This window comes from Crinia signifera, chromosome 7, assembly GCF_055691185.1.
Source record: "Crinia signifera chromosome 7, ASM5569118v1, whole genome shotgun sequence".
Lineage (NCBI taxonomy): Eukaryota > Metazoa > Chordata > Amphibia > Anura > Myobatrachidae > Crinia > Crinia signifera.
In genome coordinates, this window is record NC_139223.1 from 10,728,571 (window position 1) to 10,756,228 (window position 27,658).

Sequence of the window (27,658 nt, forward strand, 5' to 3'; positions counted from 1 at the left end):
AGACAGGCTGCTGTATTACAGTAACACATAGTAGCACAGGTCTGCTGGGAGAGAGGCACAGGACAGACGCTCATACATCTCATAGGAGACAGGTAAGGAATAATTTCATATACCCTGCAATGCAGACCTGGGGTCCCAGCAGCTGTGTGCTGTGTAATGTACAGTATAAAGCAGGGGTGTGCTGTGTAATGTACAGTATACAGCAGGGGTGTCCTGTGTAATGTATACAGCAGGGGTGTCCTGTGTAATGTATACAGCAGCAGTGTTCTGTGTGGTCAGTGGCTGGGGTGGCACTGACTAGTGTCAGAGCCTGATGTACACACACACATACCCAATATGTTGCAGAAGCAGCCTGTAATCTGTTGGGCACTGTCTGCTTCCTCCTCATGGCAGTGGGGTATGTTGGGGTATGAGTGGGCGGGATGCCGTTATTTGGTCTACAGTATGATGGTAGACAGTCATTAGGTCAACACCACTAAGTCGACATGGTTCTAGGTTAAAAGGTCATTAGTTCACCAGGTCGTTAGTTCGACAGTGTCTAGGTCGACAGTCAAAAGGTCCACACGGGGATTTCTCACTGTTTTTTGAGCCGACATGTGCCGACAGGCGGTGTTTCATGCCCTACCATCCACTAGGGCATGGTGGGAGAATAAAATAGTGTGCTGAGCGCAGCCAGGCACTGTTCCCAATGCATTGCGAGCGCAAGGGGATGTGATGCACTTTAAACTGTGTCCATGTTGACTGTGTTGACATTCAGGTAAAAATAAATAAAACCCCCATGTCGACCTTTTGACTGTTGACCTAGACATTGTCGAACTAATAACCTGTCGAACTAACGACCTGTCGAACTAGTGGCCTTTCGACCTAGACCCATGTAGACCTTTTCCAATGTCGACCTAGACCCATGTAGACCTTTTCCAATGTCGACCTAATGGTGTCGAACTAATGACTGTTGACCATCATGCTGTAGACCAAATGATCCCAACCCGAGTGGGCGCGCCATGTGCCCCCCTTGCCCTGCCCCAGCTTCTGCTTCATGTTGGCTGCTCCCAGTTGATATGTATAAGATAGAGATATGTTCTATGTGTTACTGTAATCATTTCCTGAAGCACAGTATACTGGAGTAGCACAGGTGAGGACATACCTCCCCACATTCGGGAATGCTCCAATCGGGGTTCACAGTATTGCAGCTACCGAGAGCCACACCCCCCATTTACCGGCACATTGGGGGCATTCCCAGCACTCAGCTAAGCAAAATAGCGAGTGACAGTGAAAGCTGTGGGGGCTTTTAAGGTTCGAAGAGGGGAATGTGTTCTTATTACCAGAGCCCACCCCCAGTATACTTACCTTGGTCCGGGAGGTGGGTCTCTCTTCCTCCTCAGCACCATCTTCCCAGTGACAACACTGAGTTATGGTGACAGGAGCTTTCTCAGTGACTTATTATTTAATGACCATAATGGGGCTTATTGCACCTGCCCCATCATAAGGCATTAGTGTATCTGTGTCCCATTGAGCTCACACCACACAACCTGCACCCATTAGCTGGCACTGCAGAACAGCAGGATTCACTGGGAATCACAGCGGCAGCCATTTTCCTGGTGATTTCCACATGCACGCGGGCACCATGTTCTCGGAGACCTGCCAATGTGCAGTAGAATCCAGCTTACTGTGCTGCCAGAGAGCAGGGGTCCTGTACACTGGCCCTCACCTCTCTTACAGCAGCAATGCTATAGAGTTGATTAACATCCCTCACCTCAGAGCACCATCGCACATCACAACTAGGGTGGCCAATCCCGGGATCGGGATTGGCGGGATCTCGGGATTTGGCCTAAAAAACGCTGGGACTTGAATCCCGGGATTGGACCTTCCAATCCCGGGATTCCGGGATTGGCTGTTTATGTGCATATCAAAGCCGGGCAGCGTCTGAGCGTGCGCTCAGACGCTGCCCAGGAGTTCCCGATCCCCGGCCTGCAGTCTGGAGCGGGTATGGGCAGTCCAACCTGCGCAGCATGACCTCTGAGGGTCACGCTGCGCAGGCCGCACCGCCCATATCTGCTCCAGAGTGACCTCTCAGCCCTCACCATAGTCCTCAAGTTGCAGCTTCGGCTGCCACCGACGCCGTCACCCGCCTGCTCCTCTCGTTCCCGCTGCCTGCACCCGCTGATGTCTGCCCTGTTTCTGGCCTCCCGCCCTCCCATGCTCTCATGTAAGTAAATATGTGTGGGGCGGCCAGAGTGGGGGGGGGGCAGGGCTCCTTTTTTGCCTATTCTACCCGTGCATACCGCTTGGAGATTCCCGGGATTGAGAAAATGCCCCGGGATTGGCATCCCTAATCACAACCAATCAGCATATACCTTTCCTTTATCGAGCACAGACTTTATATGGACAGTTAGAAGCTGATTGGTTCCACATCGCCTCCAGTCTATTTCGGTATAAGGATTGATACGGTATATCTCCCCCATTGTAAAATAACTCTGAGGTGACGGATCCTGTAATAGAACAATGGGCTGTCAGAACATAATTGTGTTACATCCGAAATGTGTCATCTTAGTGTTACGTTATCCCATAGGCCATGACGTCTACCATTCCAAAGATGGCCGCCCCCATCTGTTTAATTGAGAATCCTGCTGGTAAGAAGTTGAAAGTGAATCCTGAAGCCTTACAGATACTGCAGAGGATTTCCCAGCCACTGGTTGTGGTGTCCATCATAGGACCGTACCGAACGGGAAAGTCTTATTTGATGAACAAGTTATCAGGACGAGGTCAGTATATTACCATATTGTTACAGTTATTGTTATATATATATATATATAGGGGATGTGATGCGGTCAGCATCCTGGCAGTGGGGATGCTGCATTCTCAATACCAACATCGGTATCTCAGCTACCGACAGAAGACCAGCGCCAGAACCACCCGACTATGAGTATACCGGCGCCAGAATACCGACCCCCACTAACGAGCCGGTGTTCCATCTGACTGGGACGCGCATCTAAATTTTCTGGTGGCAGGGGACGCTTCAGGGAGACGGGCAGGGTTAGGGTGGAGCAGGGAGGTGAGATCGGGTGGCAGGGAACTCTGTAGTAAGGAAACGCACGCGAGTCTTGTGTGTACGTGTCCCCATCTGGCGGCTGGTGGGAGCTGGCAGCTGGCGAATCCACCGCCAGCCCACTGTAAGAATGAAGGGCGCTCCATCTGCAGGTGGGACTTAGATTAGGCTGCGCGGGAGGGAGGTTAGGGTTAGGCTGTGGGGATGGAGGGGTAGGCACTTAGAAAGGGAGGTTAGGGTTAGGACAGGGGGTTGGGGGGCAGGTTTAGGTAGGGTATGACGATAAGGGTTAGGCTAGGGATGGCCATCGTTGCCATTGCCATCGATGGTTGCCATTGATGGCAATTCTGCAACAGGCCATCGATAGTGGTAAACTATGCAATGGCTGACCAACAATATTTTTAAATATCGATGGTCATCCATTGTGTTTGATTGATTGGCCTGTGGGCCAATCAAAACACGGGGGCGGGGCTTCACGGGTGTCGGAGCTATGCTCCGTGTCCCGGCACTTTGGAAAAAAAAAAAAAGCAAAACATCGTTTTGCTCTTCCATCGATGGAGGGAAACCATCTGGTTCTCCCCCATCGATGGCAAAAGTATTCGTCATCGGCCATGAACCATCGATGATTTCGAATCATTGATGGTCGATGGCCATCCCTAGGTTAGGCTTAGGGGGGAGGGGGGGGGGGGCAAGCAGAGGGTACGTTTACCTATCTGACCCTGTATCCCATATTTATGTAGCATGTGCTATAGTGGGGATTGTATTACAGATACGTAACATTCCATAGTAGCAGAGAGAAGGTATATATGAGCCTAGAATCCAAGATATTTGGGGTCCAACTGTTACATAATAGACTGGATGCTAACAAATGTAGGTGTCTGTGTCATTATTTCTATGGAGCTACAAGGTGTCTGCAGCGCCGTACAGAAATTATACATCAATACATACATCAATACATAGAACATTAATAAGCACAGCAATACATAGGACATCAATACATAAATCAATACATAGCACATCAATACATACATCAATACATAGGACATCAATAAGCACAGCAATACATAGGACATCAATACATAGGGCATCAATACATAGCACATCAATACATACATCAATACATAGGACATTAATAAGCACAGCAATACATAGGACATCAATACATAAATCAATACATAGCACATCAATACATACATCAATACATAGGACATCAATAGAACCAAAGGTTATGTTTTACATGTACATGGATAACGAGCAGGACCCTTTTTCCTCTATATGACTGTTTCACTCCTTTCAGCAGCACCTAACCCCAGGTCTCTGCCCCCCTAATGATGACTTCAGTATCCTGTCCCCTGATGTATCATTGTGTTGTACTGTGAGCCGTTTCCTTGTTTTCCCTCATTTCTGTATTGCCAGGCGCTGTGGAACCCCTTTGGCGCCATATACATGACAATACTAAGACAATAGAACAAGATGAAATGTTTCCTTTCCTGTATTCTCCATTATTAGCAGTAATATTATTATATTAGGGTCAGGGCTTCTGCCACATGATCTGGGTTATGTCCTTGCCGGGAATGTCTCTTGTACTGCGCTCTTCCATAGGCGGCTTCTCTTTGGGACACACGGTTAAAGCCAATACAAAGGGCATCTGGATGCAGTCAGTTCCGCACCCCAAGCAGCGCGGCCACACCCTGGTACTGCTGGACACAGAAGGGCTGGGCGATGTGGACAAGGTAACCCACGAACCTACGTGAGGTGTAAGCTCTTGGGTCTCTCAGCGATGTCATCAGTATTTGTCTTGCAGGGGGACAAGCAAAATGACCGTGTTATCATGTCTCTGGCGCTGCTGATGAGCAGCGCTGTCATCTATAACAGCCGGGATGTAATAAACCAGGACGCCGTGGAGAAGCTGCAGTATCCTTTATTACGTATTCTGGTTAAAGCCTGTCAATATGACGGCTTGCACAATGTCATTTCACTTTGAGCTGTGACAGTTTTTAGCCACAAACTCTCCACTACCCCCCCCCCCATCTGCTCCTACCTCCAATCTCCCAAGCTCCCTCTCTCTATATCCAACAAATTTGAAACAGATCAGTGTCCCTGCAAAAATAGTTTTCGCTTTCTGTTATGACATCTTTCAGCACACAAAGGAGTCATTTGGTCCGTCGAATGGCCTCTAGTGGTCACTGGTAATATTTCACCTCATAGTGGTGATGAATAGCTAGCGATAGATAGATAGATAGATAGATAGATAGATAGATAGATAGATAGATAGATAGCAGGGGCGTAACTAACTATTTAGCGCCCCCCGCCGCACGTTTATTTGGCGCCCCCCACCTAACCTGCCCCCCCTTCTTTCCTGCGGTCTGCGTTTCGCCCGGCTCTCTGTCGGGACCTTCCTGACGTCACGGCTCCGGCCGGCTCCTGCTGCTACAATAAAAACAGACTCTTAGAAAATGGCTGCCCCCATACTGCAGACAGAAAACTGTCTGCAGTATGGGGGCAGCCATTTTCTAATTGTCAGTTTTCATTGCAGCAGGAGCCGGCCGGGACCGACAGAGCCGGGCGAGACGCAGACCGCGGGTAACTATAGCCCCGCAGCCCCCCTGGCGGCGCCCCCAATTTCTCTGCGCCCCCCCACCACCGCGGGGGCTGCGGAGCTATTGTTACGCCACTGATAGATAGATAGAGATGAGACTACAACTGCGATTCCCAAGGCCTGTTATGTGCAGACAAACACAGTGAGGGAACATTGACTATAACACCCCCCTATATCCACAGGAGGGTGCTCAGGACAGAAGACCAGTGTCTTTCCTTGACAATCTCGCAGCTCTGTTACTGAGCTACATCAGCGCATTCTGCAGAGTGCAAATGTCCAGGAGGACGAGGATCAGGAGAAGTCAGAAGACAGGGCGGCCCCGTACTTTCTCTGGGTCGTGCGAGATTTTACCCTGAGATCAGAGCTGGGAGGCCGTGCAGTCAGCTCTGATGAATATCTGGAGGAATGTCTTAAGGATTTACCGTGTATGTACCGGACACTAACACCAGTGATAGCTCAGTGTCGCTGTGTGATATGATGTGATTGATCTTTTATCATCATTTTGAAAAAAATCTTATTTAATTTGAAATCATTATTTTCCATATCAAATCCATAATGCTCATTCCCTCAGTATTCCTGGACACGGTAAGTCATGACTCCCGGTTGGTTGGTTTTTAACCACTTGGCGGCATGGTCACAATGTTTTCCACCACACCAGGCAAGGCGTTATCTGATCTGGTCACTAACGATGTAACCAGACAGATACACAAGTACTGCTCTAAGAGAGGTCTCCCAGGATCCTCTGCTTCCCTGCACCCTCCCACTGTGGCTGCCATGCCGCCAATCACAGCTGATTGGTCAGCGTGGTAGGACCACCCACCCAGCGCCTGCAGACACCTACGAAATTTAAATCCCTCCCAAAGTTTTCTTGGATTCTGTGTTGTGCTGGATTAGCTGAGTTTGTAAAACTTGCTAATTGTTTGTGTTTTGTGCTTTATTGCAGCTGTTAAAACCCTGAAGGCAAGAAGCAAGAATGATATGCGAAGCGCCATCCGATCCCATTTTCCCAAGCGCAAATGTTTCTTATTTGAGCTTCCCTCCTCGGACAAAGAAGTCCTGAATCGCATGGACCGCGTGCCTGACACACAGCTCCAACCAGCGTTCATCAAAGAGACCAAGGCCTTCTGCAAGTTCATCCTGGAGGAAGTGCCGGCAAAAAGACTACGACCAGGAGAACCCATCAATGGACCCAGTGAGTCTACAGCAGGTCTAGGAGCACCTTGGCGGTGATCCCGAGTGAGGGGTGATCTGGGTCAGAACATTACCATACCACTCACCTCTGGCTAGTTGTCTGGCCAGAAGGCCTGGTTCATGTATTCTTTTCAAAGTCAGTCCAAAGTAACATAGTAACATAGGGCCTTATTCTGGAGATACAAGCACTTAAGGCGCTAGAATCTGATAGGAGTATTTCCAGACAGCAGCGGAGGCAGTGTGTGACCCCCGTCCAACCTCCATACTGACCACAGGATGCTGCGGTCCGGAGGCTGGGCTTCCCCCATTGATGTAAACAGGAGCTGAGTCAGATGAATGTGACAGGTAGCAGGTGGGATGAAAAAGACGTTAGTCCATCGAGTTCAACCTATCTGACTTGTAACTACTGACGTGTAAGTCATATCTATAGGATTCCCTTAGTGGGCAATAATGTATCCAGTTTTGATGTAAATTCATTAACAGTAGTCACTGTAACCACCCCACCGGCAATGAGTTCCAGAATGTTACTGCTCTAATGGTGAAGAATCCTCTTCTTAATTCAGTATGGAATTTCTTTTCCTCGAGCCTCAGTACATGCCCGCGTGTCCTAAGTATAGGCCTGTTAGTGACCAATCATCTCCCAGTTCCATATGATTCCCAGTCCTGTATGTGAACATACTAATCATATCTCCTCTCAACCTCCGTTTCTCCAGTGAAAACATATTCAGCCTGGTTATCCTATCTTTGTATTCTAGTGATTCAAGACTTTTTACTAGCTTAGTCGCCCTTCTCTGTACCTGTTCCAATTCATTTATGTCCTTTTTAAGGTGCAGTGCCCAGAACTGGACATAGTAATCTGAGTGTGGTCTCACCAATGCCTTGTCATCCCTTGTCATCCCTGAGTGTGGTCTCACCAAGGCACTATCACATTGGCATCCCATGAATCCATTCCCCTATTAATGCATGCAGCGTCCGGTTTGCTTTTGCTGCTGCACTGGAGCACTGTGCACTATTACCCAATTTTTCATCTATGATGACCCCCAGTCCTTCTCCACTGCAGAATTCCCTATAATAACTCCATTTAGCCTATAAGTAGCTTGTTCATTTTTGTTCCCATAATGAATAACTTTACATTTATCAACGTTAAACGGCATTTTCCACCTTTCCGTCCATCTTTCCTGTTTAATTAAGTCACATTGTAGTGTATCCACGTCCTCAAATTAGTTAATTTCCTTACTCAATTTCATGTCATCCGCAAATATTGCAAATTTACTTGCAATGTCACTTCCTATATCATTAATGAATATATTAAACAAGGTGGGTCATAATATTGAACCTTGGGGGACTCTACTTTGGACCTTACCCGATTGTGCAACCAGTTTTTAATTAATTTCCACATTTTATCTCCTAACCCTAAGTTGCCTAGTTTTATTAATAACCTTTTGTGAGACATCGTGTCAAAAGCTTTAGTGAAATCAAGAAGTATTACAACAACAGATTTCCCTAAGTCCAGCCCCCTACTGACTTCCTCATAGAAGCTTATTAAATTAGTCTGACATGATCTATTTTTGAGGAACTCATGCAGAGCCTTACTTATCACTTTCTCCTGTTCTAAGAAATTTTGGATACTATCTCTTATTATTCCTTCTAATATTTTCCCCACAATGGATGTAAGGCTGACCAGCCTACAATTTTCAGGGTTAGTTTTGCTGCCTTTCTTCCATATTGGTACTATGGTAGTTCATTAGCGCCAGTAGCGCCAGTCCCTCGGTACCGTCCCAGAGTTTAACGATTCATCGAATATCAGATATAATGGTAGTGCTATGACAGAAGTCATGCAATAGAGTGTGGTGGTGGTGTTGCCACAATTGCAACATGTATTAATGGATTATTTCTACTACTTGCTAGGTTGTTTTAAAACACTGATATGGCATCCCATTTATCTATTTGTTCTAGCTCTTTGCTCAACCCAGCTCATAAATGTCATTTTCCGAATGCATGGCAGTTATGAGCTGATTAGCTCCTCATTTCTGATGTGTATTAAATAGCTAAAGCTCTTTGATAAATAGGCCCGCATAGTATTATAGTGTTCTTGTTGGCCAGTCATCATTAGTCAGTAATGATCTATTTATCACAGTGTCTTGGAGGTATATCAACACATACTGTATAACGGACACACAAAAACAATCATTGACTGAACATCCGTATTGTACATAGTAATTGTGTATCTCTCTTTGCGTCTCAGCTTTTGCGCACCTGATGACATCCTACATTAATGTGGTAACTACAGCTGATATTTCCTGTCTGGAGCGATCTGTGTCCCAGCTGTCACTGGAGGAGAACACAAAGGCGTTACACAGATCTTCTGATCTCTATAGCAATAGGATGAAGGATCAGTTTGTGAACACTGAGCGAGAATTCCAGCAGTTACATGAAGCGTCACTAGAGGGCGCTGTCCAGGAGTTTAGGAATCTGTATGTGAAACATGAGAAGACACTGGCGGCATATGAGGAGCAGCTCAAGGTGAAGCATTGTAGCGCTTGTGAAAAGTTGACATGGGCAAGGTTGACAGTCAAAAGGTACAGTCGACATGGACACCGTATCGCCATGCTTTGGGCATAGTGCCTCGCTATGGTCAGCACACTACTATATTCTCCCGCCACACCCTAGGGGTGGGCTCAAATAAATGTCAGCTCAAAATAAGGTAAAAAAACCCATGTTGACCTTTTGACTGTCAACCTAGCCCATGTCGACCTAATGCTTGTTTTGTCCTAATGACCTGTTGACCAAAGCCCATGTTGACCTTTCCATGTGTCGATCTTGGACCAAGTTGACCTTCAGTGGTTGACACAATGCATGTCGACCTTAGTGCTGTCGACCTAATGACCGTATACCGGAGCTGACATCACACACCCTCCCCTCACACACTCAGACACTCCCAGCGTTCCGGACACTCCCAGCATTTACCCTGACACTACCAGCATTTTCCCTGACACTACCAGCATTTACCCTGACACTCCCAGCATTTCCCCTGACACTACCAGCATTTACCGGGACACTCTCAGCATTTCCCGGGACACTCTCAGCATTTACCGGGACACTCTCAGCATTTACCGGGACACTACCAGCATTTACCCTGACACTCCCAGCATTTCCCCTGACACTACCAGCATTTACCGGGACACTCTCAGCATTTACCGGGACACTCTCAGCATTTACCGGGACACTCTCAGCATTTACCGGGACACTACCAGCATTTACCCTGACACTCCCAGCATTTACCCTGACACTACCAGCATTTACCGGGACACTCTCAGCATTTACCGAGACACTCTCAGCATTTACGTGGACACACAGCATTTCTTCTGAGAATTCCAGCGTTTCCCACAGACACTCCCAGCATTTCCCCTGGACACTCCCAGCATTTCCCCTGGACACTCCCAGCGTTTCCCACAGACACTCCCAGCATTTCCCCTGGACACTCCCAGCTTTCCCCCAGACACTCCCAGCATTTCCCTGGACACTCACAGCATTTCTGTGGATACTCCCAGTGTTTCCCGGAGAATTCCAGCGTTTCCTCAGAGAATTCCAGCATTTCCCCCGGACACTCTCAGCGTTTCCCCGGACACTCCCAGTGTTTCCCCCAGGCACTCCCTGCATTCCCCTGACACTCCCAGCATTTCCTCAGACCCTCCCAGCATTTCCCCTGGACACTCCCAGCGTTTCCTCCAGGCACTCCCAGCGTTTCCCTGGACACTCCCAGGATTTCCCCCAGGCACTCCCTGCATTTCCCCCAGGCACTCCCTGCATTTCACAGTGGATGCACACCAAGAGAAGGGAATATTTCATAGAGAAGAAATATTCTGTTTTGATTTTTAAAATTTAAACTTTTATTGATAAATTCAAGGTAAAAAAAGGAGGAGACAGCTATCCTGTGCAGATTTTTTAACAAACAGAACCCACAAGATGATCTCCTTCTATTGCTTGTGACATTTTTTGGAGAGGTTAAAATTGAACATACATACATACAGCATATAGGGGGAAATTTACTAAGAATACGAATGCAAAAAGTTGCATTCGTCTCTTAATACAAATTAATACGACAGCATACTTCGTATGCAAAGTCGTGTTCCGGAGGGGGATTTACAAAGCGGTCATATACGACTGCTTTGTAACCCTCCGATGTCGTATTAATTCGTATTAGCTGGCCGTATATACGGCCGCTAATACGAATTAGTGTAGGCAGCCTGCACGGATCAGTCAGATCCGTGCAGGCTTCAAGGTGTAACAAGCACCAGGTTGAAAGAGCCGGGGCCGGTAATTAAAAATCAGGAAACCCGACAAATAGGGGTTCCCCGATTTTTAACAACCAGCCCCAGGCTCCAGGTCCCGGCTGGTTCCCAAAATACGGGGAACAAAATGAGTAGGGGTCCCCCGTATTTTAAGAACCAGCCCCAGGCCAAACCAGCCAGCAGGGTAATGCCACAGCCGGGGGACACTTATGATATAAGGTCCCGCGGCCAAAACATCCCTACTGACCAGTCAGCCTGGCCAGGGGCCCTGGGGGAGTGGGGACCCCCCCCAATGAAGGGGTCTCCCCCCCTCCAGGACTTACCTGACCAGGCTGAAGCTTGGTGCTGTCCCCGGTGACCCTGGAGCGGAGGTCACCGGGCTGATGGCAGTGTAAAAAAAAGAATAAACTATTGTCTAATACTGGGGAACTATGAGTCCCAGCAAGCCTCCCCCGCAAGCTGGGACTTGGAGAACCACAAGTCCCAGCCTGCGGGGCATTAAAGGGCCCACTGGCACTTGTAGTTCCACAGTATTAAAAATAGTAAAATAAAACACACTGACACACACTTAAAATAAAACTTTAATACATCCAAAGCCGTCGCTGTCGCCGTCCGGGTCCGACGAAATCCATGGAGGAACCTATGGAAGAAAACCATACTCACCTCTCCCAGGGCGACTTAGTCCAAGGGGGTCTTTGCAAAATAACAAACCGAAAAGCCGATCCACACCGAACAGCTGAGCCGCACGGTACTGTGTACATCATGCGGCTCCGCCCCCGAATGCCGCTATTGGCCACCTTGCGGCCTAGCGGCTCCTGATTGGCCGCTAGGCAGCCAATAGCGGCATTCGGGGGCGGAGCCGCACATGTACACAGAGTACCGTGCGGCTCAGCTGTTCGGTATGGATCGGCTTCTCGGTTTGTTATTTTGCAAAGACCCCCTTGGACTACGTCGCCCTGGGACAGGTGAGTATGGTTTTCTGCCATAGGTTCCTCCATGGATTTTGTCGGACCCGGACGGCGACGGCAACAGCAACAGCAACGGTCGACATGGAGCCAGAAGACGACACAGGACCAGAAGACCAGGACATCAGGACCAGGGCTACCTACGGGCTCAAGATAGGTAAGTATCAGTATGTACGGGCTTTGGATGTATTAAAGTTTTATTTTAAGTGTGTCAGTGTGTTTTATTTTACTATTTTTAATACTGTGGAACTACAAGTGCCAGCGGGCCCTTTAATGCCCCGCAGGCTGGGACTTGTGGTTCTCCAAGTCCCAGCTTGCGGGGGAGGCTTGCTGGGACTCATAGTTCCCCAGTATTAGACAATAGTTTATTCTTTTTTTTAGACTGCCATCAGCCCGGTGACCACCGCTCCAGGGTCACCGGGGACAGCACCAGGCTTCAGCCTGGTCAGGTAAGTCCTGGAGGGGGGGGGGACCCCTTCATTGGGGGGGTCCCCACTCCCCCAGGGCACCTGGCCAGGCTGACTGGTCAGTAGGGATAATGTTTTGGCCGCAGGACCTTATATCATAAGTGTCCCCCGGCTGTGACATTACCCTGCTGGCTGGTTTGGCCTTGAGCTGGTTCTTAAAATACGGGGGGACGCCTACTCATTTTGTCCCCAGTATTTTGGGAACCAGCCCCGGCCATGGAGCCTGGGGCTGGTTGTAAAAAACCGGGAAACCCCTATTTGCGGGGTTCCCGGATTTTTTATTACCGGCCCCGGCTCCTTCAGCCTGGTGCTGGTTACAGCCGTGGGGGAGACCCCACGCTGTTTTTTTTGTCTTTAATTTATTTATTTTTCTATTTTTTTACACTGAAGCCTGCACGGATCTGACTGATATGATGGATCTGACTGATATGATGGATCTGACTGATATGATGGATCTGACTGATCCGTGCAGGCTTCTGCCGAATAGGACAGGAAAATAAGTTGTATTTTCCTATCCTATTTGGCCGGGCATTTCACGCCAATTAGCAGCCGTATTATCAATACGGACACTTAGTAAATCAGGAACCACCATTCTTTTGAATGGTGATTCCTGTGGTATTCTATCGATGGTGTAAACATTCGTATTTGTAAATTCAAATACGAATGTCCCATCAATATGAATACGAATATTTGTATTTTTTGGCATAGTAAATGCCAAAAATACGAATACACCCAAACAATTCGTATTTTCCTAGGAAAATACGATTTTTTTTTTTTTCACAAATTCATGTTAGTAAATTCCCCCCATAATGTAACGTGCAAATGCACGAAAGAAAGAAAATGGTGTTTTTAGGGATTTAAAAGGGGTTTCCCTTAGGCTGGTTACAAGATGACACTGTGTTTGCGTTAGGTTCTTTGTGAGAGAAAAAATACAATTTATTTTATTCCGTCCTTTTCATAGGGTGGGTTTTACTGGGATTCTGGCCCTCTCTCACAGGGCTGTTAGTACTGCTAGTGGTGTGTAGTGCAGGTTTTTCCCAGTTTCCCGTTTATTTGGGATTTTTTATCACCGGATGGTTATATTGTTACAAGTTAAATCACCTTTAATTTGTTTATCAGGTATTCGGAGTAGAATTCACCAGACAGTTGTCTTGTCACTGTTTTTCTGGCCTCCTTTCTCCTAATATATTTAGGTGATTTATTGCCGTCTACTGGATATTTTTAATAGTACATGTCAATAAGTATACTTCTGAGTGTCTTTGAATATTGCTTATAATATACTGCACCACGTCTCCTGGGCTTTTTGATGTATTTCTTATATGCAGATGATATGGGATTGCTGAACGGAAATAGTAAAATAAATTAAATTAAATCCACGATTTAAACCGAAAGTTATATGAGATACAGAGTCCGGGGCAGACACAGTAAACCCCGAACTTTCGGGTTGCGGCCAAAAAGAGCCGCAATTGGCCGGAAAACACTATGTGACCGGTGTGATGACGTCATGCGCCGGTCACATGGGCGGGAGGCCGGAAGAAAGGGCGGAAACAGCATCACCAGTAAGGGCAAGACTGGTGAATGCCCATTGGAGGAGCGGCGCCATGTGATATTCAGCTAGTAAATGATTGGCCACCCTATACCAATAAATATAACAAGCAGGAGACACTCGGCTTGCAGCTTTGAGGAAGCAAAACTTGTGAAACACATGTTAGCCTGACCGCTGGCTACATAGTTGCTAAACATATGAAATGTATCAATAATGACATTATGACAGTATGATGTGTTTGTAGTTAGATACAACGTTCTGTGAGAGATAGTCAAAGTATACTAGGAGTGAATACCACCCTGGCTCTGCTCAATGCAGAGAATATTCTCACCAACCACTAGATGGCAATAAACAACAACAATTATTGAACTGGTGAAAATAAAACTAACACCCAACAACATAGCTTTGAATAATTGAATATTTAACCCAGGGCAAATGAATGTCAACATAAGTGGGTAAATTTAATGTACTTATATGGCAGAATACATGATCATTTAAAGGTGTTAGCCTAACTGTTTAATTAACATCATCAGTAATAGCTCAGTGAGAGAGAGCTATACCGCAACAAATACCGATATTTTTTGCAAATATTTTTGCATATAAGAAAATATTATAGGGCAGAGCCCATTATCCAGCTTACTCCAGCAGCAATAATAGCTCAGCAATCCAGTGTCATCTGCATATAAGAAATACATCAAAAAGCCCAGGAGACGTGGTGCAGTATATTATAAGCAATATTCAAAGACACTCAGAAGTATACTTATTGACATGTACTATTAAAAATATCCAGTAGACTGCAATAAATCACCTAAATATATTAGGATAAAGGAGGCCAGAAAAACAGTGACAAGACAACTGTCTGGTGAATTCTACTCCGAATATCTGATACAGTGTCGGACTGGGGCATGAAGGGCCCACCAGGGAAATGCACTCACAGGGGCCCACCAAGGGGCGTGGTCTTTTTGAAGGGGTGTAGCCACCTGACCAGAGAGTAGTGGCTATACACTATGCGATTTTGGGCAAATTTCATCCGATTTCTGCACTTTGGGATGATAATCAGGCAAAATCGGCCCAAAATCACAAGTGTGTGACATCTGATCCATAAATCCCCCACCCTGATAATAATGCACATAGGTCCCACAGATAATACAGCAAATAGCCCCCCCAGATAGTACAGGTGACGGATGGCTTCCCGACAGTCGGGATCCCGACTGTCGGAGCCCCATTCCACTCCCGATAATACAGCACATAGGTCCTCCACACACAGATAATAGTACAGTACATAGGTCCCCCCGGCGGGGTACTGGATGCGGCTGGAATAGCTGACACGCTGCTCAGAGTTAAGCAGCATGTCAGCTCTTCAAGCTACTGTACATCCAGCCCCGTTAGCATTACTGCCTCACAGTGCTGAGGTCATGGGTTTGATTCCCACCATGGCTCTAACTGTGCGGAGTTTGTATATTCTCCCCGTACTTGCATGGGTTTCCTCCGGGTATTCTCTGTAAAGCGCTGCAGAATATGGGTGCGCTATATACAGTAAGAAACTGTTAATAAATAATAAATAAATAAACTGAACCCTTCAATAGGGCCATATAATACCTTTTTGAAACCAGTGGACAGCACCAAGTAATTGTAGTGATAATACACACATGTGGATAGTTTAAACCTTTGAGTGCTAAGTGAATGTGTCAAAATTGGTGTGAAAATTGCCAAGCAAACATTTGTATTCATCATAATGACCTGTAAAGTCACCTTATATAGGAAATACAATCTATTTTTACACAATTATTTATTTTAATTTATATAACAAATGTGAGCGATGCTGGTATTTTTAGCAGATATTTTGTGCATCTCGTATAGAGATGTCAGCACTCAAAGAGTTAAATTTCATCCTAGTGCTGGAATCCTCTTCCTGTATTTTGATATTAGGGTAAAAAGGCAAGACAATAAGGAGGGAATTGGTACTTGTTTCCTAGCACGGCGCCCACTAAGCAAATAGCTTAGTGGGCTATTCTGCGTCGGAAAATCGCATCACATTGCATTGCATGCCGCTTTTGCATGTGATTGGATCGCATGCGATGCGATTTTCCTATGTAATTTCAGCACTCCTATTTTTAATGGACGGACAATGCGATCGCATGCGATCGCATGGTACCGCAAAATCGCATGCGAATGTATAGGGTACTATACCATTTAATGTACTATACAGTTGTATGAGATGCAATGACATTTACCCCCCCCCACCACCACTATCCACGCCACCCCGAAGTGTGGGGCGAGGGGCGGCGGAACGCGTCCTCCCGACCTTTTCATACCCCCACTATCCACGTCGGCGTGAATTTGATCTTATATAGTGTGGCGAGCGCAGTGAGCGGACACTGATTACGTTACATGTATTTGCTGCGCTCGCCACGCTTCAGGCTCGGTGGCTCTCTGCGCTCGCCACACTATATAAAATCAACTCCACGTCCACGTGGATAGTGGGGGCATGAAAAGGTCGGGAGGATGCAGTCCACTGCCCCTCGCGGGGCTCGCTGTGCTCCCCACGCTTCGGGGTGGCGTAGATAGTGGTGGGGGGCCTAAATGTCATTACGGGGGAAATTTACTAAGATGTGAGTTGTATTTCACATGGGAGGTTGCTATGGGCAACCAATCAGATGTTATCTTTTATCTTCTAGAAGGTGCTAAAATAATGAGAAGTAGTTTCTGATTGGTTGCCCATAGCAACATCCCATGTGAAATACAACTCACATCTTAGTAAATTCCCCCCCTACATCTCATACAACTGTATAGTACATTAAATGGCACCTTATACAATCTCATGCGATCACATGCAATTTTGCGGTACCATGCGATGCGATTTCACTACGGTAACGTACATAGGAAATCGTAATGCGACAGGCATCAGTCCTTAATTTCCTTACACGTGTTTTGCGTTAAGCTTGAGCACAGGCAAAACCTTAATGCGAAACACGTGTGGGGAAATTAAGGAAATGGTGTCTCCTCCAGCAGCAGCAGAGGAGATCTGACAAAATCAGCTTTGAACTTGGCTGTACAGATGACTGACAGTGTATACTATGACAGTTAACCAACTAGCTCTCCTGCTGGGACACGCAAGTAACATTTATCTACACAACACTGCAGATATCACTGTTACTAATATATATTTTCAGTACCTCAATTAGCTTAGTCATAATTTGAGTTCTTTGTGTATAGAGTGCTGCAGCTTTTCTCACTTCCTGTTTAATTGAAACTAAAAGGATTTTTGTTACATGCTTGATTAATGTGGAGTAGATCAGACTTATTTATACAGCAGCCAGAGACAAAATAGAATCATTATATATTTGATGCTTAAAAAAAAACCTGACATTTGATGTGTGTCTATATTTATGCATGTGAATGTTATTTTTAATAATAAATGGCTAATTTGCATATTTAATATCGGTGAATAACTTATGCTCTGTTTCCCAGGGACTTTATGCCCGACAGTTCTCTCTAATTTGTGGTCTAATAAATGGATTACCATGAAAACCAGAAGGTTGTGATAGCATACCCCTGATTTTTGTTTTCTTGTATCCATTTCTGTACTCTCTCATTCGACACCCCAGTGTTATTATTATTATTATTATATTTTTATTTATAAGGCGCTACAAGTGGTACGCAGCGCCGTACATATAGATACATTAAGTATAATTTGAATTCTCTGCAATGCTTAAACAGTAACAGGGATACTGGTATTCAAGTGTGGAAAAGCAGAAGTACCCTGTATCTGGATCCCATCTGTTCTCTCATTTGTGCTAATAAAAGGCAGTATTTTCAAACTTCACTGGGTTGCCAGAATTGTATCTGCTCTTTGAAGCCGAAAAGTGAAAGGCCCTGCCAGTACCTAGGAGGGTGACCTCTAGGGAATACTGGGTACAGTACTAAGCCAGAGCGGTATTGCACAAAAAGTAGAAACAAACGGATCTCTGTTTTATCTATACTTCCATCTTGGAATTCACCATAAATTAGTCGATTTATCTGCTATGAGTCCGCAGAGCGGATTAATGCTTTATACTGTATTTCTCCATTATTGAAGGTATTTGACCCTTCTCCCCACTAGTACTCAGAGGGTAAAGGAGATTCTGTTCACCTAATTTCCGCCTGATTACTCAGAGCTTGTGTTTGTATAAAGTATTTGTTGTTTGTTTGCCTCAAATTATCTTAAACTTAAGCCGTATTAAAAGTTATATTTTAAATGAACAATATTACAATAAGAGTGTCCCAGCAAGGATTTCTGTCTTCTGTGCCTTCCGAACTTTTTTTGCTCATAGTTCTTAGTAACTGAAATGTGGGAGCACCACCAACCCTTCATTTAAACTATTTCAATAAGTTCTTATATATGTTACAAGTTGGTATTCTCTATGATAAATACGCAGTTTGTGCAGCTCCATTTCCTGCTGCATTTTCACGGCAATTAGCAGCCGTATATTGCATAGGCCACTTAGTAAATTAGGTCTCACCATTCAACTGAATAGTGTTTCCTATTTGTATTCTTCCGATGGAATATAAATGCGTGTTTGTGAATACAAATATGAATGTGCCATAAATAGGAATACAATTAGGCGTATGTGCGGCATAGTAATTGCCCAAAATATGTGTAGGTATTCGTATTTGCATATGACTGCCTACGTATATGCCTAAAATAGGTGTATTGTTGTTGGTAAATCCCCCCCCCCCCCCCTGTGGCTTGCACAGGGCACCGCTAGGTAAATGTGACCCCTAGTATCACTCTGCTTATGGGTCTACGTCGGCCCCCAGCCCTGAGCTCTTGGCTTGATAACCGATAGGAGGTCGCAGCCGATGGTTTCTCACTTCCTGTTTTTCTCTATTATACTTTCCCATTTCTGGAAGCAGGACGACGTGATGAAACTTAGAGATGAGATCTGGAAGAACCATGAAGATTCCTCCAGGGAAAAATGCAAAGCTGTCCTTGAGAAGCTCAAGTCTGGCATGGATAAGTGTCTTAAAGCAGAAAAATACCACGTTCGAGATGGGCATAGCAAGTTTGTCACAGACAAGAACCGAATGGTAAAGAAATATAACCAAGAACCCAACAAAGGCGTAAAGGTAAAAATAGGATCCAGTCTTACATATATGGGGCTCTGTAGCTCTGGTTATGGGTCACTCATTAGTCCGATCTCACTATGCAGCCGGCTCCTCATCCAACACTCGGATCAGTCTCAGCTGCACATAACAATGTGCTGTGGGTGAAGGGGAATAGCCTGCCTGGGCGCAGGGTGGCTGTCTGGGTGTAGGGTGGCTGCCTGGGTGTAGGGTGGCTGTCTGGGCGCAGGGTGGCTGTCTGGGCGCAGGTTGGCTGCCTGGGTGTAGGGTGGCTGTCTGGGTGTAGGGTGGCTGTCTGGGTGTAGGGTCACTGCCTGGGCGCAGGGTGGCTGCCTGGGCGCAGGGTGGCTGCCTGGGCGCAGGGTGGCTGCCTGGGCGCAGGGTGGCTGTCTGGGTGTAGGGTCGCTGCCTGGGCGCAGGGTGGCTGCCTGGGTGTAGGGTGGCTGCCTGGGCGTAGGGTGTCTTCCTCTGCATCCATCGTGCAGGGTCCACTCCACCATCCAGGGTCCCGACACCTGTACAACTGAGAAATGTATTATGGGAGATTCTAGGCACTGCTAATGCTGCCTAATATTTACTATGTATAATAACATCTAATACTAATAATAAATGTTTTCTGTGTGAAGGCTGAAGACGTTCTTCAGGAGTATTTGAAGGAGTTAGAGGACATAGAAACTATAATCCGACAGACAGACAACACTCTATCAGGTGAGACGGTGTCATATATTCTCCTAATTCTCCACAACAAAGCAATTACTGTAGGTCCAGGCTGAACCTACCATTAGGCAGCTGCCTAGGGCGCTGGGATCTGGGGGGGGGGTTGGAGTACCAAGTTCACCTAGCGCAAATGTAAGGATGTTGATAAGGAAGACATCATGGTTGTACTTAATGAAGGTGGCGGCTGTGAACTTTTGAGACTCCGCCTCCACCCTTTATCTCGGGGTGCTGGAGAGTGGGTATTGGTTGCAGTGTGGGGTTGTGGGGGGGTTCAGTAGGTTGAAGTTTTGCTGGGGTGCCAAAAATCCTTACAGCAGCTGTAACTGGGGGAGTCTAAGTATTACTTGGGAATGGATCATTAGATCACCAGCATTATGGTCAACAAACATTTGGTCTACACCATAAAGTCGACATGCATTTAGGTCGACATGAGTTAAGGTAGACATGCAGGATGATCGACATGACATTAGTTCAACAGGGTCATTAAGTGGACATGGGTAAGGTCGACATTGTCATTAGGTCGACATGGGTAATGTCGACATTGAAAAAGTCGATTTTTTTTTTTAACCGGAATGTCAAAACAGTCAACACAAACTCGCTGCACTCGCCATGCTCCAGGCACGGTGCCTCGCTACACTCGGCACACTATTTTATTCTCCCACCACGCCCTAGTGGATGGTAGGGCATGAAATACTGGCTCTTGGCATATTTTGGCTCAAAAAACAGTAATAAACTAAGAACTAATGACCCTGTCGACCTTACCCATGTCGACCTTCCAGCATGTCGACCTTAAGTCATGTCGACCTAATGCTTGTCGACTGCTGGTGACCCAATGACTGTGTCCCATATTACTTATGGCACTGCCATGATTATTCACAGTGATAACCGCTGTCAGTGCGAATTAGATCCTGGACGTAAGTCTTTTACATGTGGGGACGACTAGCACATTGTCAGATTCTGGAGCCGCCGGGGACTGCGGCCTGCAATAGGCTGTTAGACCAAGCTATAAAAAAGTTCATTAATAGGCCCCTTAGACCGTACTGACAGCTTGCGATATAGAGAATACAGCAGGGTGTAATATCTGCTGTTATGTGTTCATCTCTCTGCTTCCAGCTAAAAAGCCCAAACTAACCCATGTGACCGACCCACATGACTGCACCCAGCTGACGCAGTATATTCAGAGTTATCAGCTGCCGACTGGGCGCTTCCGCCGTGTCCTCATACAACTCTTCGGCTACGCTGGCCATGGGAAGTCCTCTTTTGTTAACTCCTGCCTCTACGTGGTGGGCCACAACAGCTACAAGGACCAGGCCGGAGAAGCCACTTCATATGGAGGGAAAACCATAGACCGGAGAAGGTATGAGCTGACGGATAGTATCACCGTCGTAGACAATCGTGGATTTGCCAAGTTGGACTCCCCCGAAGCCTGGGAGATCTATGCCCAGCTCTGTAAGTTCTTTCTTCTCGAGCATTAGATATGGAAGACTATTTACTGTATGATGGTAAGAAGAGCTTGTCTGTGAGGCTCTCACCGGAGAAAGACAAGGCCAACACTGGAGGAATCAGGGAGTTCTCCAGAGCTCAACTTTATGCACTGAGGTTATGGGTTAAATTCCCCCCATGGCCATAACTGTGCGGAATTTGTATATTCTTCCTGTGCTTGCGTGGGTTTGCTCCGAGTACTCCCTTGCCTGCCACTTTCAAAATATATAATAGTAAGTTAATTGTGTCTCTTCCATCTGGCCATGTGGACCTCTATGGGCATAGTGGCTCAACCATATGTGAGAGGAGTTGAAAAATGTCTGACCGATGTTGTTTTCTTTCCCCAAGGTAATTTTGTGCCTTTTGATGAGATTGTTTTGTGGAAGAAGAGTCTAAAGGAGAGGATCGACGTGTTGACACAGGAAGGAAGTGAGGACACCACTGATGTGATCGTGCCCGCTCTGATATACAGGTACATTTGTAAGCCAGCGTTGCCCATCCCCTGCACTTTATAGCAATGGGCCCTTCCTGGTGCCGCTGGCAGGTAGGTGTCACAAATAATGCATTGTCCATTTAAGGCCTAATTACATGTTTGGAAATAATGTCCGGGAGATGATAGCAGTAAAATCAAAGCCCAGCGCCTATGGGGTGCTGTCGTATGGTTGACCGTAAAATGTTTAACCACTATTGGTTGACAGGTCAAAGGTTGACACACCAAATAGGTCGACATGAATTAGGTTGACATAGGCAAAAGGTCGACACAATCACAAACGTGTTTTTAACAATTTTTTTTTTAGGAAAGGACTTGTTCACACGAGGCACCATGCCCGAAGGGACATGGCTCACTTATACTGTGTCCATGTCTACATAGAGACTAAAAAACTCATGCCGACCCTTCCCAATTTGACCTTTTTTGTGTGTCGACGTTTTTCTATGTCAATCTTTTTGATTAGTCGACCTTTGACCTGTAGTCGACCTAATGACTGTCAACCCTTCTTACTGTTGACAGGTTGACCCATACCTGCACCTACCACATCACAAGGGGGTGTGTCCTGCTCTACACAATAAGTGTGTCCAGCGCCACCCATGAGGTATAGCTATTGTTGCTCAGAGGAGATGCCAGCGCCACCCATGAAGTATAGCTATTGTTGCTCAGAGGTGTGTCCAGCGCCACCCATGAGGTATAGCTATTGTTGCTCAGAGGAGTGTCCAGCTCCACCCATGAGGTATAGCTATTGTTGCGCAGCTATTGTTGCACAGCTATTGTTCACAGAATGCTACAAGAGGGGTTGTGTATGGGTGGCACAACGCTGACACAATGTCGACATTCCACATGTTGACAGTTGGTATGTCAACAATGCAGTATTCTATAGTCTGATCTATTAACCCTAATCCTAACCACAGTCTAACTGTAATTCTAAGCCTAATAGTAAAAGTAGGGTGTTTACATTCTGTCTGTCAGCATTCACAATGTCAGCATTATAACAATATCGCCATTCAGACAGTGTTTATATTCTGAAAGTCGACATTTAGAGTCCACATATTGAATTTATAAACCTTAAGTGGGAACTCTTTATTAACATTGGCCCTTATTCAGATCCGATCACAGTGCAAATTTGTTCTTAAAATTGGAAAAACCATGTGCACTGCAGGGGGCCAGATGTAACAGGTGCAGATAGAATTAGATTTGGGGTGAGTTATTTTGTTTCTGTGCAGGGTAAATACTGACTGTTGTTTCAAATTGGTCCACTCCTTTGTAACCCTGAAAGGGGCTGGCAAATAATAATAATAATAATGATAATTATTATTATTAGTCTAAATATAAATTATAATAATCAATTATTATTATTATTATTATTATTATTATTATTATTATTATTATTATTATTGGTACTCTTTACCTAGAAGGGCGCCCACGATTTTGATCATAGGCATCGCAGGTAAAGAAATTGCGTCGGTCGCATCGCATGCGGGCCCAAAATCGCATGCGATGCGACAGACGCGATGACCGCGATTTTGCATAGGGAACAATGTTAAATGGCCCACAGACCCCAAATAGGCACCCTGAAGTGTGAAATGGCCCCCCCAATTGTTAACGCCACCCCACGATTAACGTGAACCCGAAGCGTGGCGAGCGCAGCGAGCCCGCGAGGGGCGGCGGTACGCGTCCTCCGACCTTTTCACACACCCACTATCCACGTCGGCGTGGAGTTGAGAATAGAAAGTGTGGCGAGCGCAGCGAGCCACCGAGCCCGAAGCGTGGAGAGCGCAGCGAGTCCCGCGAGGGGACGCGGATACCTTCACAGGTATCCGCGTCCCTTTGCGGGCTTCACAGGTGTCCGCGTCCCCTCGCGGGGCTCGCTACACGGACACCTGTGAAGCCCGCGAGGGGACGCGTATAACTGTGAAGGTAACCGCGTCCCCTCGCCACGCTTCGGGCTCGGTGGCTCGCTGCGCTCGCCACACTTTCTATTCTCAACTCCACGCTGACGTGGATAGTGGGGGTATGAAAAGGTCGGAGGATGCGTACCGCCGCCCCTCGTGGGCTCTTTGCGCTCCCCACGCTTCGGGTTCACGTTGATCGTGGGGTGGCGTTAACAATTGGGGGGGCCATTTCACACTTCAGGGTGCCTATTTGGTGTCTGTGGGCCATTTAACATTGTTCCCGATGTAAAATCGGGTCAATTGGGCCATTTAACATTGTTTCCTATGCAAAATCGCGGTCATCGCGTCGGTCGCAACGCATGCGATTTTTGGCCGCATGCGATGTACACGCGATGCCCGGGATGGGCTCCCTTCTAGGTAAAGAGTACCTTATTATTTGTCCACTTTTTTGCAGTTCAGAACAATCCCTCAGTGAGCAGGAACACGACAGCATTAAAGATTTCCTAAAACAAGCCCAAAAACTGACTGGTAAGTAAGTGCCCGTTACTGTGATCTTATCCTGTAATACAGTAGCTGCAAACAGGAGCTCGCTTGTAATTCATTTGTTAAGGATACAGAGAATTACTAACGATGGGTCCACGTTTGTTCCCTGTGAGATCGCTGCCAATAAGCACTGATATCATTCTCCCAGACAGGAAAAAAATCCAGGGGGGGAATTTACTAAGCTGAAATGGCTACGAATACACCTATTAGTAGCCTGTTATGGCCGTATATGGCCGTAAATTCGTATATTTTTCTAATTTACTGTGGCGATATATACGCCCATTCGTATCCGTATTCCAGGCATAGTTGTATTCCTATTAAGGAATACGAATGCAGACGCGATTGTAAGAATACGAACCACCATTCATTCGAATGGTGATTCCAAATTACTGACCAATCAAACTGGCCATCCTGTATTGTGACCCGAAAATTCGGCTGAAAAATACTCCTAGTTTTCCAGCTGTATTTGGGTGAACTGCTAATTCCCCGTACAGTTTGCACCTATCAGATGTCAGCTGTCCGGTCTGTTCCCGTATAGGGAACAAGCAAAGCTAAGACACCAGAGAGTGTGTTCATTTTGGGTGTAGCTTCCTAATCATTCAATGGTCAGCGACCCAAGGCTGCGAATTGATGTTTATTCAAAACATCCATTCACAGGCGTGCGGGCGACTTGGCGAGCGGGGGGGGGGGGGGGGAGCAGGCGGCTGTGTGGGTGGTGGGTGGCATTTAATCCAATTTGCAGCGGTGGGTGTGGACCAGAATAAGGTCCTTACTGGGAACCACAAAGTAAAACAACACCACGACTGGTACTGTAAATGTATGAGCAATATATGAGTACTTTAGCTTTATTCAGTAAATCTTATATCATTTAGTATATTTGGATCATTTATTTTCTTATGTAAAAGACGATATATCTTCACTTTGTGTAAATGTCTTGTATGTCCTTGAGCTATACAGCCAATATATCCTATTCAGATTGGAATTAAAAGTTACATTTTAAATCTTGGATCTTGGATCGAAATACATACAAAATCCCGGCGGTCAAAATCCAAGCGTTCAAAATCCCGACGCCGGAATCCCGACTGCCGAAATCCTGACAAGGGGTGGACGTGGATCGCCCCCCGCTTGCGGCGTTGGGATTTCAACTGCATCCCCTCGGATCTTTATCCAACCTGATAAAAGTGTGCCTCCAACAATCTCGTTGGTAATGGATAATTGCCTTTTGCAATTTCTTTTGTGAGTACTAGATTATTTGATTTCCTGGGGCACCTCCAGCACCAATAGACGGTCTCTTATATAGAGAATTAGATTTTTGTGACTGCTGGTTTCTACATAAAGAAATATAATCCGTCCTCGTCCTGTGCAGGATACTTCATTTCTAGTGATCACCAAAGGTCAACAGGTGACACAAGAAATAGGCTGACATGGCGAAGGTCCTCAGGGTCGGAAGCATTATGTCGACAATAGTAAGGTTGACAGTCAAAAGATTGACATGAGTTTTTCACATTTTTTTCACCCAAAACAGGCGGTATTTTATATCCTGCCGACGAATAGGGCGTGGAGGGATAATATATTAGTGTGCCCAGTGCAGCGAGGCACCGTGCCCGAATCCTGGTGAGAGCAGGGAGCCGTACGGGGGGGACACGGTACACTGATACGGAGTCCATGTCTACTTACGTCGATAATCGGGACGCAATTTTTTTATTTTTTTTTAAACTCATCTTGACCTTTTGATGTTCCCATTGTTGACCTAATGCATGTGTCAACCTTCCAAACGTGTCAATCTTAGTCACGTCGACCCATTTCATGAGTCCTCCTGAGCCCTGTTGACCTTTAGCTGTTGACCTAATGTTTGTCGACCTTCATAGTGTCGACCAATTGACCAGTGCCAAATTAAGCCTTCGGGGGGGCCCGGGGTACTTTAGACAGGGGGGCCCCCTTGCACTTGTCATTACTGGCTGCAAACTGCATGGGGGAATATTACACTGTCAAAACACAGAGTACAGGCAGAATAAACTTCAATGGTCAACTGCAGGGGGGGGGGGGGATATATATATATATACACACACACACACACACACACACACACACACATACATACCACATGAAAAGCCTGTGTTTGTCCCTCTGCAACTTACTCTGTATGCTGTAGGACTGTAGGAGACCTAACAGTCCCAGTACTGCCTCTGATTAAAAACCGTCCCATGACTAGGCTGCTGCTGCTGTGCTCCATGGGCCTGAGAAGCATGTAATGAGCTCCACCAATCAGAGCTCAGCACAAACCTCTCAGCCTCTGCCCTCTTGTGCAAAGTGTCATGGGACTTAGTCAACTCCCAGTAATGCACTGCACACTTGTGCAGTCAGTGTGCCTTGGCTCCCGATGCTCAGCACCATTAATCATTGTCACATTGGTAGATAGGTGAAGCTGCAGCACTACCCCACTACCATGCACAAAACCTTTAGCTAGCTAGAGGGGGGCCCAGGTATACTGACTCCTTTTGCCCCTGCTTTAATCCAGCCCTGTCTGTGACCCATACCCGTTCTCTGTGTGGCTGAGCAGAGGACCGGGAAATAGGAGCGCAATACTCGGTGATAGGCACATGGTATTGCATAATGAAGGCAATCATCACCATCATGACAAATGCACTGTAATAATGTGTCCTCCTCTGCCAGGGATCCTGCCCTTCATCATCCTCACCAGGAGCGCGAGCGGAGCTGCGTCCAGTTTACAGGAAACTTTCACCCAGATGGGGATGGAAAACATCTACTGTGTAGAGAACTACCTCCAGTCTGACCCCAACGCCCTGCGGTCGAAACATCTCAACTTTCTGACTTTTCTCAAAGACGTGCTGGACTGCGTTGATTTCCACCTGCAGCAGTGCGCCCGCTTCCAGACTCAGCGCCGTAATTGGATGCGCATCCTTATGGAGATGGCCGGTACCATGAAAGATGACTAGCAGTTCGAGAAACCTTTTGTACCTATCAACCTAACTCTTGTTGACCATTTGGCCGATTGACTGTCTACCCAGACAACTGAAATTTTTTTAAAAATACCCTGAATTGTCAAGGTTTTTATTTTCCCTTTATTGATGAGTGTTATATTTTCAAAAATATTTACAATAAATAATATTTTTGAATTTCTACTGTATGTGATCGATCCCGGACTCATCAATAATAGACCAGTAACATGCAAAATTCATATTCGTATTCTTAATACGAATGAACACGACTGGCATAAACAAATTCGTATTCTGGAGGGAAATTTACAAAGCAGCCATATTTGACTGCTTCGTATTTTACGATGGCGTATGGATTTGGA

At 46.3% G+C, this 27,658-nt stretch overlaps 1 protein-coding gene across 1 annotated transcript; it reads left to right on the forward strand.

Moving 5' to 3' along the window:
• Positions 1-27,429, forward strand: LOC146019755 (guanylate-binding protein 1-like). Its single transcript, XM_083152287.1, has 13 exons — positions 1-92; positions 2,570-2,762; positions 4,649-4,779; positions 4,851-4,960; positions 5,877-6,070; positions 6,589-6,837; positions 9,082-9,359; positions 19,003-19,215; positions 19,839-19,920; positions 21,043-21,378; positions 21,760-21,883; positions 24,251-24,324; positions 27,013-27,429. Exons 2-13 carry the CDS (start codon positions 2,573-2,575, stop codon positions 27,294-27,296), a joined length of 2,265 nt encoding a protein of 754 aa, XP_083008413.1. The 5' UTR covers positions 1-92; positions 2,570-2,572; the 3' UTR covers positions 27,297-27,429.
• Positions 27,430-27,658: the final 229 nt, after the last annotated feature.

Coding starts and splice junctions, on each gene's coding strand:
- LOC146019755 (XM_083152287.1), top strand. CDS start 2,573: ATGACGTCTACCATTCCAAAGATGGCCGCCCCCATCTGTTTAATTGAG. Junction 4,780..4,850: donor GGCTGGGCGATGTGGACAAG/GTAACCCACGAA, acceptor TTTGTCTTGCAG/GGGGACAAGCAAAATGACCG. Junction 19,216..19,838: donor AACCCAACAAAGGCGTAAAG/GTAAAAATAGGA, acceptor TTCTGTGTGAAG/GCTGAAGACGTTCTTCAGGA.